Raw genomic sequence first — 17,056 nt, forward strand, 5'->3', positions numbered from 1 at the left:
ACCAATGATGGGGCACTATTCCTCCTAATAATACCAATGATGGGACACTATTCCTCCCACTGATACCAATGATGGGGCATTATTCCTTCACACTGACACCAATGTTGGGACAATATTCCTCCCACTGACACCAATGATGGGACACTATTCCTCCCACTAACACCAATGATGGGACACTATTCCTCCCACTGATACCAATGATGGGACACTATTCCTCCCACTGATACCAATGATGGGACACTATTCCCCCCACTGACACCAATGATGGGACACTATTCCTCCCACTGACACCAATGATGGGACACTATTCCTCCCACTTATACCAATGATGGGACACTATTCCTACCACTGATACCAATGATGGGGCATTATTCATTCTCCTGATACCAAACAATTGGCACTATTCCACCTCCTAATACAAGGGACTATTCCTCAGAATGACACCAATGATGGGGCACCAATCCTTCCACTGACACCAATGATGGGCACTATTCCTCCCACTGATACCACTATTCCTCCCACTGACACCAATGATGGGACACTATTCCTCCCACTGACACCAATGATGGGACACTATTCCTCCCACTGACAGCAATGATGGGACACTATTCCTCCCACTGACACCAATGATGGGACACTATTCCTCCCACTGATACCAATGATGGGACACTATTCCTCCCACTGACACCAATGATGGGACACTATTCCTCCTAATAATACCAATGATGGGGCACTATTCCTCCTAATAATACCAATGATGGGACACTATTCCTCCCACTGATACCAATGATGGGGCATTATTCCTTCACACTGACACCAATGTTGGGACAATATTCCTCCCACTGACACCAATGATGGGACACTATTCCTCCCACTAACACCAATGATGGGACACTATTCCTCCCACTGACACCAATGATGGGACACTATTCCTCCAACTGACACCAATGATGGGACACTATTCCTCCCACAACACCAATTATGGGACACTATTCCTCCCACTGACACCAATGATGGGACACTATTCCTCCCACTGACACCAATGATGGGACACTATTCCTTCCACTGACACCAATGATGGGACACTATTCCTCCCACTGACACCAATGATGGGTCACTATTCCTCCCACTGATACCAATGATGGGACACTATTCCTCCCACTGACACCAATGATGGGACACTATTCCTCCCACTGACACCAATGATGGGGCACTATTTCTCCCACTGACACCAATGATGGGACACTATTCCTTGAACACCAATGACACCAGTTTGAAAAACCACCGATCTATACCGTATACCAAGGATTTCCGTACAAAGATGAGAAGACGAGGAACTCACCCAAGTGTGTGAAGAGATTTTTGGCAACTTGCAACAGGGCCTGCGGAGGAAAGATAAGAGTTAATTGTATTGAGGAGAATGCGAAGGTGAAAATAGAATCATTTTTTAATTTTGACGTTTCTTTTTGTAGAGAGGAAACTAATGATTGAGGCGAAACGCGTAGCCACAGTGCATGGCGATGTGTCATTGTACACATTAGAGACCTACCCACAGCGCACTGCACCACAAGCATGGGCTCTGGTGGCTCTGGGCTCTGGTGGCTCTGGGCAGCGTGGCTCTCTCTCTGGGGGCTCTGGGCAGCGTGGCTCTCTCTCTGGTGGCTCTGGGCAGCGTGGCTCTCTCTCTGGTGGCGCTGGGCAGCGTGGCTCTCTCTCTGGTGGCTCTGGGCAGCGTAGCTCTCTCTCTGGTGGCTCTGGACAGCGTGGCTCTCTCTCTCTGGTGGCTCTGGGCAGCGTGGCTCTCTCTCTGGTGGCGCTGGGCAGTGTGGCTCTCTCTCTGGTGGCTCTGGGCAGCGTGGCTCTCTCTCTGGTGGCGCTGGGCAGTGTGGCTCTCTCTCTGGTGGCTCTGGGCAGCGTGGCTCTCTCTCTGGTGGCGCTGGGCAGTGTGGCTCTCTCTCTGGTGGCTCTGGGCAGCGTGGCTCTCTCTCTGGTGGCGCTGGGCAGTGTGGCTCTCTCTCTCTGGTGGCGCTGGGCAGCGTGGCTCTCTCTCTCTGGTGGCGCTGGGCAGCGTGGCTCTCTCTCTGGCTTCCATCCAGCACACACCTCTTTCTTTGTCCTGTTACACGCCAATCTTCATGTCCCATGATGCTCTCCTCTCCTAGTCTCCTTTGATTGGCCCTCAGTTATGGCCAATGGGGAAGGAACGGGAGTGGGCAGGAAGCTGGGCGGGGAACCTGGTGAGAGCCGCCGTCTCTTCTCCCTGACAGGAGAAATGGGGGGTGAGCGGGCGGAAACCTCTGACAGCCTGCAGCTCGCCTTTCTCCAGACACAGCGGCCGCTGAGCAGGGAAAAGAGCCCGCAGTCACACTACACTGATGGAGGGGTTTGACAGCACCTTGATGGTGTCACCCAGCTGGCTGCCTGCACCCCCATAGCGACGCCACTGTGCTGAATGTGCCGATCCCTGATTCCGAAGGGGGGGGCACTTGACCCCCCCTTGCCCCCACCTGCAGACGCCTATGGCCACAATGTATAGACCATGAATTGTGGCACTACGCTTTATAAAAAAAAAGGATCATGCACATTTTTAAATCTGTTTTGATGCGTTGGCATCATTCGTTTTAACCCATGGCAAAACGCATGACTGCTACCCACGTTTGGGGTGCCATTAGGAAATGATGGCACTGCAAGTGCTTCACATGCTTTAGCTTGTCTCTCAAGCGTTTGTAGAAACGCGCCCAGATGTCAAAGGGGCCTTAAAGGGGTTGTAAAGGTAAAAAAATAAAAAATCCTAAATATCTTCCTTTCCCTTAGTGCAGTCCTCCTTCACTTACCTCATTCTTCCATTTTGCTTTTAAATGACCTTATTTTTTCTGAGAAATCCTCACTTCCTGTTCTTCTGTCTGTAACTCCACACCGTAATGCAAGGCTTTCTCCCTGGTGTGGAGTATTGTGCTCACCCCCCTCCCTTGAGGGGGCGATCAGGAGTGTCAGGACGCCCACTAACACACAGCTCCTTTCTCTATCTGCAACGTAGAGAGCGTCCTGACTCTCCTGTAGTCCAAAGGAGGGGGCGAGCACGACACTCCACACCAGGGAGAAAGCCTTGCATTACGGTGTGGAGTTACAGACAGAAGAACAGGAAGTGAGGATTTCCCGGATGTCTTATCCTCGGAAATACGGGGGGTGCGTTCCTTAAGACTGACGGCCGTCTCAGCCAATCCCCGATTCTGGTTATCGGTAACCTGATTGGCTGAAGCGTCACCAAGGTGGGAGAAGACATCGAGGGATGTGGAAGGAGTAAGGTAAGTGCATTTTACAGGGCGCATAGGCGACAATGGGCACGGAGGCGACAAAGGGCACAGAGGCATCAATGGGTACAGTGGTGACAAAGGGCACAGTGGCGAAAAAGGGCACAGTGGTAACAATTAAAGGGCACAGTGACATGCACAGTGGCAAAAATGGGTACAGTGGTGACAATGGGCACAGTGGCATCAATGGGCACAGTGGTGACAATGGGCACAGTGACAACAATTAAAGGGCACAGTGACATGCACAGTGGCGACAATTAAAGGGCACAGTGGTGACAATTGGCACAGTGGCAACACAGTGGCTGCGTTTTATGGCATGGCACAGTGGTGACAATTGATGGCACAGTGGCTGTGTTTGATGGCATGGTACAGTGACTGCAATTGATGGCATGGCACAGTGGCTGCGTTTGATGGCATGGCACAGTGACTGCATTTGATGGCATGGCACAGTGGTGACAATTGATGGCACAGTGGCTGCATTTGATGGCATGGCACAGTGGTGACAATTGATGGCACAGTGGCTGTGTTTGATGGCCTGGCACAGTGGTGACAATTGATGGCACAGTGGCTGCATGTGATGGGCACAGTGAGGCTGCAATTTTTAATTTTTTTTTCGTTTGCGGCCCCCCAAAAATTTTGAGCACCAGCCGCCACTGTTTAAAAGCAAAACGGAAGGATGAGGTAAGTGAAGGAGGACTGCACTAAGGTAAAGGAAGATATTTAGGAAAAAAAATGTTTTCCTTTACAACCCCTTTAGGTAGAAAAGACACTTTTCCAACAAAGTGAGTCAAATAACAATGGTACACTCTGTATCCATTTATAACATTCCTATAGACGCCATCCATCACATTGTATCGTTTGGATGCCATCTGTTACACAGTATCGCTTGGCTTCATTTGCATGCCATCCGTTACATTTTATCATGGCGTTTGCACCACTAGGGGGAGCTGTGGCTCCAGGCTGAGCTCCATGGAGAGGACCTGTATCATTGGCTTCTCCTGGGGGCGCTTCCAGCCACCTGCAGCCTCCCAGCCACAATCTGCGCTGCTGATTTCCAACCATCTGACCCAACAATTCTCATTCCTGGCATCCCTCCCTAGAGGCTTTTTTAGCCTGAGGCCCGGCGTAGCCGCAGGGTTCGCAGACAGCGATCTCCGGATTGATGGTGACAGTACGCTGAGGCAGCGGTAATACTGCCTCTAACAGTTTAGTACTTAAAATGAATAAGGGATTCAACGGCCTGTAAGTGTGCTGCACCGCCCTTTACCACTCAGCGCTGCACCGCCCTTTACCACTCAGTGCTGCACCGCCCTTTACCACTCAGCGCTGCACCGCCCTTTACCACTCAGCGCTGCACCGCCCTTTACCACTCAGCGCTGCACCGCCCTTTACCACTCAGTGCTGCACCGCCCTTTACCACTCAGTGCTGCACCGCCCTTTACCACTCAGTGCTGCACCGCCCTTTACCACTCAGTGCTGCACCGCCCTTTACCACTTAGTGCTGCACCGCCCTTTACCACTCAGCGCTGCACCGCCCTTTACCACTCAGCGCTGCACCGCCCTTTACCACTCAGCGCTGCACCGCCCTTTACCACTCAGCGCTGCACCGCCCTTTACCACTCAGCGCTGCACCGCCCTTTACCACTCAGCGCTGCACCGCCCTTTACCACTCAGTGCTGCACCGCCCTTTACCACTCAGTGCTGCACCGCCCTTTACCACTCAGTGCTGCACCGCCCTTTGCCACTCAGTGCTGCACCGCCCTTTACCACTCAGTGCTGCACCGCCCTTTACCACTCAGTGCTGCACTGCCCTTTACCACTCAGTGCTGCACCGCCCTTTACCACTCAGTGCTGCACCGCCCTTTACCACTCAGTGCTGCACCGCCCTTTGCCACTCAGTGCTGCACCGCCCTTTACCACTCAGTGCTGCACCGCCCTTTACCACTCAGTGCTGCACCGCCCTTAACCACTCAGTGCTACAAGAACCCGAAAAATGGGCGAGGCAGCGAAATACAGAGTTGAAAGACACGTGTGAGAAGAACGTTTCTGCCTGCGTAAAGACTAATTCTGTATAGTCACGAGGGTGTTAAGGGGTCAAGGTCAGTCGTTCCTGGCTTATCTTCTGAAAATGTGAGTCGCCTGGCTGTTTTGTCCCTAACTTGGAGCTAGTATGCAAATCAGGAAAGCCAGAATGAACTCCTTATTAACCGGCGATCCTGCAGCTTCGGCTCTCCTGTGTCAGTGAGCGGCGGCTGCAGGGGAGAGGAGGAAGTACCGACAATGGTATGGGCATGAAATTCCCAGCCATTGTCAAGCGCTCCCTCATCTCCCCTGCCACCGTCAGGGCCGCAATCAGGAATTATGGGGCCCCTTGCACAGCTTCAGGCATGGCCCTCCTGGACCAGAGAACTGGGGGGGGGGGGTGCTGACGCCTGAAATTGAGAAGCAGGGGGGGAGGGGGCTGCCGCAAATTGAGAGGCGGGGGGGCCTTTACAAAAAAAAGAAGAAATATATATATAAAAAAAAGGGGATAGCCATCCGGGGCCCTGGGGACCTCTGGGCCCTTTAATAATAAAAAAAATATATATATATACACACACACAAACTATTAATTTTTTTTTTATAAAAAGAAATTACAAAAAAAGGGGGGTTGTCATCCGTGACCTCTGGGCCCTTTAAAAAAAATAAAGAAACCTCTGGGCCCTTTAATAAAAAATAAATAAAAATATATGTATAAAAAAAAAAAAAAAAACATTTATAAAAAAATAAATAAAAAAAAATAGGGTTGCCATCCAGGGCCCTTTAATAATAATAAAAAAAAAATATATATATATATATAAACAAAAATAAAAAAATAAACATTTATAAAAAAAAAAAGGGGGGTTTGCCACATGGGGCCCTGGGGAACTCTGAGCCCTTTAATAAATATATATATATATATATATAAAAAAGAAGTAAAAAAAAATGTAATGTTTTTATTAAAAAAAGGGGGTTTGCCATCCGGGCCCTGGGGACCTCTGGGCTCTTTATTAATAATAATAATTATATATATATATATATATATATATATAAAAATATAAAAATATATATATATAAAAAAAATATAATAATTATATATATATATATATAAAAAAAAGGGGGGGTTGCCATCTGGGGCCCTGTGGGCCTCCGGGCCCCTGGGAACCTCCTGACCTCTTTAAAAAATAAAAATGAAAGGAGACATAGTTAGTATTAGGCTGGAACTCTACTTTAGAGTTCAATTTCGGCATAAAAGTTGGTGGGTGATAGTGTTGAGCAGAATACGCCATATTCGATTTCGCGATATATCTCGAATATATATTCGAATATTCGAGATATATTCGCTAAATTCGAATATTCGTGATATTTTATCGAAATTAAATTATTGCGATTTTTCGCTATTGCGAATGCGAAAATAATTGCGATTTTTTGATAACTGCGGTAGGAGCGCTCTGATTGGCTCAGAATATTCGTGATATTTTATCGAAATATCGCAACATGCGAATGCGATATTTATTGCGCAATTTCGAGAAATGCTGGAGGAGCGCTCTGATTGGCTCAGAATATTCGTGATATTTTATCGAAATATCGCAACATGCGAATGCGATATTTATTGCGCAATTTCGACAAATGCTGTAGGAGCACTCTGATTGGCTCAGAATATTCGTGATATTTTACAATACAAAATAATTGCGAATATTCGGCAAATGCGGAAGGAGCACTCTGATTGGCTCAGAATATTCTTGATATTTTACAATACAAAATAATTGCGAATATTCGGCAAATGCGGAAGGAGCACTCTGATTGGCTCAGAATATTCTTGATATTTTACAATACAAAATAATTGCGAATATTCGGCAAATGCGGAAGGAGCACTCTGATTGGCTCAGAATATTCTTGATATTTTACAATACAAAATAATTGCGAATATTCGGCAAATGCGGAAGGAGCACTCTGATTGGCTCAGAATATTCGTGATATTTTACAATAGAAAATAAAAAGTGTTTTGCATTGGTGGTGATTCTTTACTCTATCCATCTGTCACAGCCGTTTGTCAATCAAACACCTTGAAGATTGAACACGTTCATGCTGCATGCTTTGGACTTTTTTTCACTTCACATATCAAAGACATTTTTATGAAAGATTATTTTTCTATTATTGGGACTATATTTCTTTATATATTTGTTTCACTGTGTATTTCACAAGTTATTTGCGCTTGCTTATTTTATAATTTGCCCACATGTCTTGTCACTAGACATATTTTTTATTCTTGTAGAGCGACTCCATTTTCTGTCTTGTATTAATTTATGTTGTATAACATTTTTGAGTTGCTGCTGTATTCTCCGCTTTTTTAAGGTATGCGCAATTTTTTCCTTCTTACAAAAAATAATAATATCAAACATACAAATATTCATAACATACACATACACAAAGCCCCCCCTTTTGCATCAGAGACAATCAGAGTTCTCCTACCACAGTTATCGAAAATTCGCAATCATTTTCGCATTCGCAATAGCGAAAAATCGCATTTTTTTTTTTTTCAATTTGGCCACATAAAAGGATCGCCTCAGCTTAGCTACTCGGCCCAGGGTCTCTAATCATACCAGCAATGCTTTTAGACGTCGATAGGATGTGATCTGTTTTAAAAATCAAATTGAAAAAATGCGAATATTCGGAATTGCGAATATTCACCGCGAAATTCGAAATATAGCGCGATTTCTCGAATATGCTATATTCGAGTCGAATATTCGCAATGCGAATATTCGTGAGCAACACTAGTGGGTGATGGCAAGTAAGGGTCCATTTTATGGGCTGGGTTAAACTTAAGGTTTAAGTAAAGATGGGGTGGTGTGTAAGGGCAGGACTGCTATTAGAAATCACAGGGCATCGTGCAGCCTACCCGGCAGGCCCCCCCCAATATATCAAGACCATATTTTCACAAAAAATACACTAAAATCATTATTAGCGGACACAAACATAACAGAGAACCTGTGTGAATTAGACCTTTTTATTTGTTTTTTACATTTAAAAAAAATAAATAAATAATATATATATATATATATATATATATATATATATATATATATATATATATATACACACACACAGGGCTAGATCAAAGTAGCCCGCCGTAACTTTGTGCGGGCGTAGCATATGTTATTTACGCTATGCCGCCGCAACTTACACGGGCAAGTGCTGTATTCACAAAGCACTTGCTCCGTAAGTTGCGGCGGCGTAGCGTAAATGGGGCCGGCGTAAGCGCGCCTAATTCAAATGAGTATGAGGGGGGCGTGTTTTATGTAAATGGGTGGTGACCCGACGTGATTGACGTTTTTCCCGAACGGCGCATGCGCCGTCCGTGGAATTTCCCAGTGTGCATTGCTCCAAAGTACGCCGCAAGGACGTCATTGGTTTCGACGTGAGCATAAATTACGTCCAGCCCTATTCGCGAACGACTAACGCAAACGACGTAAAAAATTCTAAATTCAACGCAGGAACAACGTCCATACTTAACATTGCGTACGCCTCATAATAGCAGGAGCAACCTTACGCCGAAAAAGCCTAACGTAAACGACCTAAAAAAATAGCACCGGGCGTACGTAAATTTGTGAATCGGCGTATCTAGGTCATTTGCATATTCTACGCCGAAAACTACGAAAGCGCCACCTGGCGGCCAGCGTAAATATGCACCCTAAGATACGACGACGTAAGAGACTTACGCCAGTCGGATCTTAGGGTAATGTCGGCGTATCTTGCTTTCTGAATACAGAAAGAAGATACGCCGGCGCAGCTTTGAATTTACGCGGCGTATCTATAGATACGCCGGTGTAATTCAATGCTGAATCTAGCCCACAGTATATATTCACAGTGACAGGGGGGGGGGAGGGGAATCGAAGCAGGCAGAACAGGGAGGGGAATCGAAGCAGGCAGAACAGGGAGGGGAATCGAAGCAGGCAGAACAGGGAGGGGAATCGAAGCAGGCAGAACAGGGAGGGGAATCGAAGCAGGCAGAACAGGGAGGGGAATCAAAGCAGGCAGAACAGGGAGGGGAATCGAAGCAGGCAGAACAGGGAGGGGAATCAAAGCAGGCAGAACAGGGAGGGGAATCGAAGCAGGCAGAACAGGGAGGGGAATCGAAGCAGGCAGAACAGGGAGGGGAATCGGTATCAGGGTCAGAGAAGCAATTACGGGAATGATGCCCTGTGTCTCTCCCTGCAGCAGCTGAAAGCCGGAAGGAGGGGGGGAAAAATTGGGGGGGGGAAATAATTGTGCAAAAAAACAAGTAGCATAACATAAGGAGTCCTCACTCACCTCTTTTATTATTTCACTTATTCTCCTCTGTATTTTTCTAATCATTCCCAAATCACTGCATGAAGTGGAGGGCGAGCCGCGCAGCCATTACTTTGACAGGCCGTCACTGAAACCGGCCCACTGAGCCATCGGCCCACCGGGAAACTCCCTGTAGTCCCAATGGCCAGTACATGCCTGGCCACGATATTACAACAAAAGCAGCTCGGAATGTATACTGACCGCCAGCACTGCAGAGTTCCCCTTTATATCCAACGGATTAACCCTTAGTAGGCCGGGTAGACAGCTGGCGTCCAGCCTTGGAATTTTCCATAGTACGCATCTGCTGCTCGCTCTTGCCATGATAATCAGCTGTCAGTCTTCTCCTCGTTAGTTTACAACGCTACACTGTTTAATTAGATCCCATTAATGTTTCCATTATAAATTCATTTTCACAATCCTGTTTTGATTTTTTACCTAGCGCTTTGCAATCTCCCCTCCTGCTCCACAGGGGATAAAAGGCTAAAAGAAGGGGGTCACTGAAGTTAATTAAGTACAGACATTTATAATAACGTACAGCGGACCGAGCAGTCTTCTGTTTGCCTCATGTCGGCTCTGACACAGAAAGGCAAATGATTGTTCTGTTGTTCTGAGCCATGCTGGTGCTCAGTGGCGGCTGGTGCTCAAATTTTTTTTTTGGGGGGGGGGGGGGGGGGGCGCAAACGAAAAAAAAAAAGATAAGAAAAAAAGTGCAGCTTCACTGTGCCCATCAAATGCAGCCACTGTGCCATCAATTGTCACCACTGTGCCATGCCATCAAATGCAGCCACTGTGCCATGCCATCAGAGGCAGTCACTATGCCATCAATTCGCACTACTGTGCCATGCCATCAAACGCAGTCACTGTGCCATGCCATCAGACGCAGTCACTGTGCCATCAATTGTCACCACTGTGCCATCAAACTCAGCCACTGTGCCCCTCAATTGTCGCCACTGTGCCAATTGTCACCACTGTGCCCTTTAATTGTCGCCACTGTGCCCATTGTTGCCACTGTGCATGTCACTGTGCACTTTAATTGTTGCCACTGTGCCCATTGTCACCACTGTGCCCTTTGTCACCACTGTACCCATTGTCGCCTCTGTGCCCATTTTTGCCCTGTAAAATACAACTCCTCCCACGTCCCTCAATGTCTTCTCCCACCCTCGATGACGCTTCAGCCAATCAGGTTACCGATAACCAGAATCGGTGAACCTGATTGGCTGAGACGGCCGTCAGTCTTATCCAAGGAACGCACCCCCCTTACGTCCCGAGGATAAGCATCCGGGAGACTAGGGCTGTACTCGGAAAGCCTATCAGAGCTGCACAGCCAACCAGCTGCCATTATTCAGGTGGTCGGCGCTCACCGTCCGGCCATCTGAATAGTTACGGAATAGTTGCAATGCATGAATCTGTGTTATTCATTGGCGGTGTGAGAGCCAGAGGGGGCGGGTGAGAGATGATGGGAGTGAGATGATGCAGGCAGGGCCCCCATCACAAATTTTGGGGCCCCTTACACAGCTTCAGGTATGGGCCCCCTGGAGCAGAGAACCTGGGGGGGGGGGGGGTGCTGCCGCGGGCTACAGGAAGGGTTAGTGTTAGGGTTAAATAGATATTTAGTTTTACAGGAGGGGCTAATGTAAAGGTTAGCGATCTGGTTGCAGGGAGCGTTTACAGAAAGGGTAAGTGTGAGGGCTAAAGGGAGGTTGATGTTAGGATTACAGGAAAGGTCAGTGTTGGGGTTACAGGAAAGGCTAATATTGGGGTTACAGGGAGGGTCAGTGTTCAGGTTACAGGAAAGGTTAGTATTGGGTTTTAATATTGATGTTACGGGAAGGGTTAGTGTTGGGGTTTCAGGAAAGGGTAGTATTGGGGTTACAGGGAGGGTCAGTGTTGGGGTTACAGGAAAGGTTAGTTTTGGGGTTTTAATATTGGGGTTACATTAAGGGCTAGTGTTGGGGTTACAGGGAGGATCAGGGGTTACAGGGATGCTCAGAGTTGGTGTTACAGGGAGGATCAGTGTCGGGGATACAGGAAGGGTCAATATTGGTGTTACAGGGAGGGTCAGTGTTGGTGTTGCAGGAAAGGTTAGTATTGGGGTTTTAATATTGGGGATACAGGAAGGGTCAGTGTTGGGGTTACAGGGAAGGTTGGTGTTGGGGTTACAGGAAAAGATGATATTGGGGTTATAAGGAGGGTTAATGTTGGGGTGACAGAAAGGTTCAGTGTTGGAGTTAGCTATGCTCCAATAGCTTCCAGTGCCCACCTCCCTCCAATTAAATTCCCAGAACACCAATCTACCCTCCAGATCAATAATAAACGGTCCCTTTTGCTCTTGTAAACTAGAAAACAAACCAAAGTGTCTATTAAGAGCTCCATTCTTCCATCGTTATTCCTGTCATTGCCATCTGTCGTCTCCATCGTTATCTCCGCCAGTATCTGTTCTGTCATTATCTGGGTCTCTCCGCCTGTGAGTAAACCTAGACCCATCCCATAGCTCCCCCAATTACTGTCCCACATCACTCTCCCCTAACACAGGGGGGCCCCCAGGCTCCATTCCCCCCCCACCTGTGGGGCATTGTCTAATTAATCCCACCGCTTATTCCAGAGAAGAGGCGCTTGAGATGAACTGGCAGTTCTGCCGTTGTGTGAATATGCAGGATGCCGCCAGCAGAAACCTTGGGAGAGACCGGCGGGTGGCGATACATATTCACGAGGCGTCGGGGAGATGATGGCTTATCAGTGTCTGAATGGGAAGGTTAAAGATACTTTGGGGTATACAGTCTGTCATTTATGTCCTTTGCTCCATTTTTCTGTTTGCGGTAATTCGTATTCCGCGTGCCGCTGATGTATATATCTGACTTTGGGCAGCTGTTGTGTCTTCATTGTGGCGGAATGCCGCGGTGGATGTTTATCGCGGAGGGGCCTCATACAGAATCGGGAGCCAATTGAACGCCTAACATTGCTGTTCCACAATGTGTCACAATGCAACAAGAGTAGGGAGAAGCTGCACACGGAATGCCAAACATTGGATCAATAAGGTTCCTTCACATCTGGGGGGTAGCAAAAATGCCGCGTTTCTGCAAATGTGTGATAAACGTGTAAAAAAACGTTTTTTAAAAAAAGGGATGTGCTTGGGGTGCCATCATTTCTTAATGGCACCCCAAACTTGGTTAGCAGTCGCGTGTTTTATATGTGCGTTTTCCACGCCACAAAACATGCACGAAAACATCCATTGCCAAAAGCGGTTGGCTCAGTGCCACGATTTAGTGCATAAGCTTCTTTAGCGTGTTTTCTGGAGTGGAGGGAGGCCCATTCAAAATTAATGGCGCTGCTCTAAAAACAATCAAAAAAAGCTATAAAACGTGACGCTTAGGCCCCGTACACACGACCAAACATGTTTGCTGAAACTGGTTCGCGGACCAGTTTCAGCAGACATGTTCGGTCGTCTGTACAGCCGAGCGGACAGGATTCCAGAGTACATTTGCCCGCCAGACCGTTTTCGAGCGGGCAAATGTTTCTAAACTTGCTTAGAAACATGCCCGCTGGAATCCTGTCCGTCGGACATGTTCGGTCGTCTGTACAGACTTACCGTACATGTCCGAGAGGCCGCCATCCCTCGCATGCGTCGAATGACTTTGACGAATACGTGGAAGCATTGAACTGCCAGGGCCGCGCATGTCGCCGCGGCCTCGCCCCCGCGTATCGTGTACGCGCGGATTTCTGTATGATGGTGTGTACAGCCATCATACAGAAATCTCCGGGCGGGCATGTACGCTGAAAACGGTCCGGCGGACCGTTTTCATCGTACATGTTTGCCCGTCTGTACGAGGCCTTAGAATGAGACCGGGCCTAGATACAAAACAGAGCTCAATATGAAATGATATCAACCCGATTGGGAACTTTGCAAGTAATAGAAGTAACTGGGCCCCTAATTTCAAAATAGTGAAATCAATGACTTTCAATGACTTTGAACTGTATTGCCGGGACCTGACAATTCATTATAGCCGCAAGTAGTTTTTAATGACTTTTTTTCCTTTAGAAATTACATTTTGTGCAGGGACAGTTATAAACACTGGAAACATGCGCTACTTTACAGGCATACTATATACACACCCCAGGTATGAAATTTAAAGGAATATTTCACTTTTATTGTTTCACTTTAAGCATTATTAAAAAAATCACTGCTCCCGAAAAAACTGCAGTTTTTTTAAAAAAAATTTGCATTGATACATGTCCCCTGGGGCAGGACCCGGGTCCCCAAACACTTTTTATGACAATAACTTGCATATCAACCTTCAAAAAAATAGCACTTTTGATTTTTCATGTTTGTGTCCCGTAGACTTTAACGGTGTTCGCGTGTTCAAACAAATTTTTGGCCTGTTCGCATGTTCTGGATGCGAACCGAACTGGGGGGGGGCCATCCCTATGGAGCAGTAAGGTGGAGCCCAACTACCAGCCAAGGGGGCCTTAGTGTTAATGTTGTCCATACATCCATTAACTTGTGGTTTACAGATAGTCACCCAAACTTTGCTTTGTAGTGTTATTTGCAGAAAAGTCTAAACAATCTGCAGCAGTTGCCCGATGCTTTGAACTACTAATCGCCCAACCCGGCCACCTCTTCTGCCCTTGAGATGTTTATAAAAAGATCGATGTTCTGAAGCAGGGCTCTGCATATTAAGATCTGGGTTAATTACATGAAAATGAGCGCCATTCATCAGGGGATCAGCAGCTGTGTGAACGACTGACTCTCTCTCTCCGTCTTCCTCCACAAGCTAATGACCTGCCAACGCTCAACTCGGCCAAATTTCTATTTGTGGTGGCCACCAAGGCTGGAGAAAGACAAATGTCCATCGTGCTCAGCTGATCGTCCCTGACACCTTTTGGTCTAAAAGGAAGGAAAGACAAGACAAAACTGCCCTGGGAAAACTGTGACCATGAAAAGTTTCATTCTGACCCCAGAATTCAGTTGGATTAACTAAGATAAACAGCCAATTACATTAAAGATTTAAAACTTCATTTTTCCAGAATTCTCTGTGAGAATTCCACAACCCGTAAAGTGGCCATCAGCCTTCCTGCGTGAAAAAAACATGGCATCTCTATGAGGCTGGAGAAAAAAAGCACAAAATTGGAGTTCTTGCCCATTGCAAAAAAACGTTTCATGTCGCAGAAAACTCAACAATTCTGATTGGCTATTGAGGGCCACACCTCCACTTATATGCTGGTTTTCTTTCCTCCAGTTTGGATACATCTGCCCCTCTGAATAGCTCTTATGGGAAAAGGTCTCATTTGGAGAGATGAATCTACTTTAGGTGTAAAAGATGGGTGGAAGAGAAAGGTGGAGGACAGGGGCATTCAGGTGTAAGAAATTGGTGGAAGACACAGGAGTTTGGGTAGAAGAGATGGGAGGAAAATAGAGGGATTTAGGTGTAAAAGATGGGTGGAAGAGAAAGGTGGAGGACAGGGGCATTCAGGTGTAAGAAATTGGTGGAAGACACAGGAGTTCGGGTGGAAGAGATGGGAGGAAAATAGAGGGATTTAGGTGTAAAAGATGGGTGGAAGAGAAAGGTGGAGGACAGGGGCATTCAGGTGTAAGAAAATGGTGGAAGACACAGGGGTTCAGGTGGAAGAGATGGCTGGAAGACAGGAAGCGTGAAAGGGTGTAAAAGATCTGTAGATGACATAGGGGTTCAGAAAAGGGGATGTGAGGGGGGCAGAGGGATTTGGGTGTAAGAAATGGGTGGACCACAGAGGTATACAGTATGAGTGCAATACATGTAATACCTGTGTAGAGAACAAAGTTACTTGAGTGTCAGAGATGGATAGAAGATAGAGAAATTTGGGTGTAAAAGACGGGTAGAGGACATATGGATTCAGGAAAGCGTGAGGATTAGAGGGATTTGTGTGTAAGAGATGGGTGGTGGATAGAGGAATATGGGTGTATGAGATGGGTGGGGAACAAAGCAAATTGTGTGTAAGAGATGGGGGTAATACACAGTTATTTTTACGTAGGATGGGTGGAGGACAGAGGGATTTAGGTGTGAGAGAATGGGTGGAGGACAGAGGGATTTTGTTATAAGAGTTGGGTGGAGGACAGAGGGATTTTGTTATAAGAGTTGGGTGGAGGACAGAGGGATTTTGTTATAAGAGATGGGTGGAGGACAGAGGGATTTGGGTATAAGAGATGGGTGGAGGACAGAGGGATTTGGGTATAAGAGATGGGTGGAGGACAGAGGGATTTTGTTATAAGAGATGGGTGAAGGACAGAGGGATTTGGTTATAAGAGATGGGTGGAGGACAGAGGGATTCAGGTATAAGAGATGGATGGAAGAAAGAGGGATTCAGGTATAAAAGATGGATGTAGAACAGAGGGATTCAGTTATAAGAGATGGGTAAAAGAAAATAGGGATTCAGGTATAAGAGATGGAGTACAGAGCAATTCAAGTATAAGAGGAGAATGGAGGACAGAGAGATTTGTGTATAAGAGGTGGATGTAGAACAGAGGGATTCAGGTAGAAGAGATGAGTGGAGAACAAAGGGATTTAGGTAGAAGAGGTGGATGTAGAACAGAGGGATTTAGGTAGAATAGATGAATGGAGAACAGAGGGATTCAGGTAGAAGAGATTGGTGGAGGAAGGAGGGATTCAGATATAAGAGGCAGGTGGAAGAACAGAGGGATTTAGGCAGAAGAGACGGGTGAAGAACAAAGGGATTCAGGTAGAAGAGATGGATGGAAGACAAAGGGATTCAGGTAGAAGAGATGGGTGGAGAACAGAGGGATTTAGGCAGAAGAGACGGGTGGAGAACAGAGGGATTTAGGTAGAAGAGATGGGTGGAGAACAGAGGGATTCAGGTAGAAGAGATGAGTGGAGAACAAAGGCATTCAGGTAGAAGAGATTAGTGGAGAACAAAGGGATTTAGGTAGAAAAGACAGGTGGAGAACAAAGGGATTTAGGTAGAAGAGACGGGTGGAGGACAGAGGGATTTAGGTAGAAGAGACGGGTGGAGAACAGAGGGATTTAGGTAGAAGAGATGGATAGAAGACAAGGGGATTCAGGTAGAAGAGATGGGTGGAGAACAGAGGGATTCAGGTAGAAGAGATGGATAGAAGACAAGGGGATTTAGGTAGAAGAGACAGGTGGAGGACAGATAGACGGCAATGGCAGAGGAGCTGCAGTGGCTCAACGCGATTGGCACTGCGCTGACAAGCCATTCACCTCTGCAGCTAGGGGTTCGGATCCCGGTCTCGGCTACATGTGAGTTGAGTTTGGTGGTCTCAGCCCGGCTCCCGGTGGGTGTGCTATGCGAGGTAAGCCTGCGCTTAGTACGCCCACCCCCCTCCCACAAAAACCACCACACTTACACGCACTCGAAATTGGGTTAACATGCATGCACTTTGACCA

General features: G+C 47.0%; 1 protein-coding gene across 1 annotated transcript in view; it reads right to left on the minus strand.

The window, feature by feature from the left end:
- Positions 1-17,056, minus strand: part of LOC120921542 (cGMP-dependent 3',5'-cyclic phosphodiesterase-like) — a gene marked incomplete at its 5' end in the record, with an annotated part of 126,698 nt that overhangs the window by 53,899 nt on the left and 55,743 nt on the right. Inside the window, one exon of the mRNA XM_040334041.1 lies at positions 1,343-1,382. Within this exon, the coding sequence (XP_040189975.1) occupies positions 1,343-1,382 (40 nt within the window). The remainder of the gene's footprint in view (positions 1-1,342; positions 1,383-17,056) is intronic.

Source organism: Rana temporaria (genome assembly GCF_905171775.1).
Source record: "Rana temporaria chromosome 2 unlocalized genomic scaffold, aRanTem1.1 chr2bb, whole genome shotgun sequence".
NCBI classification, from domain to species: Eukaryota; Metazoa; Chordata; class Amphibia; order Anura; family Ranidae; genus Rana; species Rana temporaria.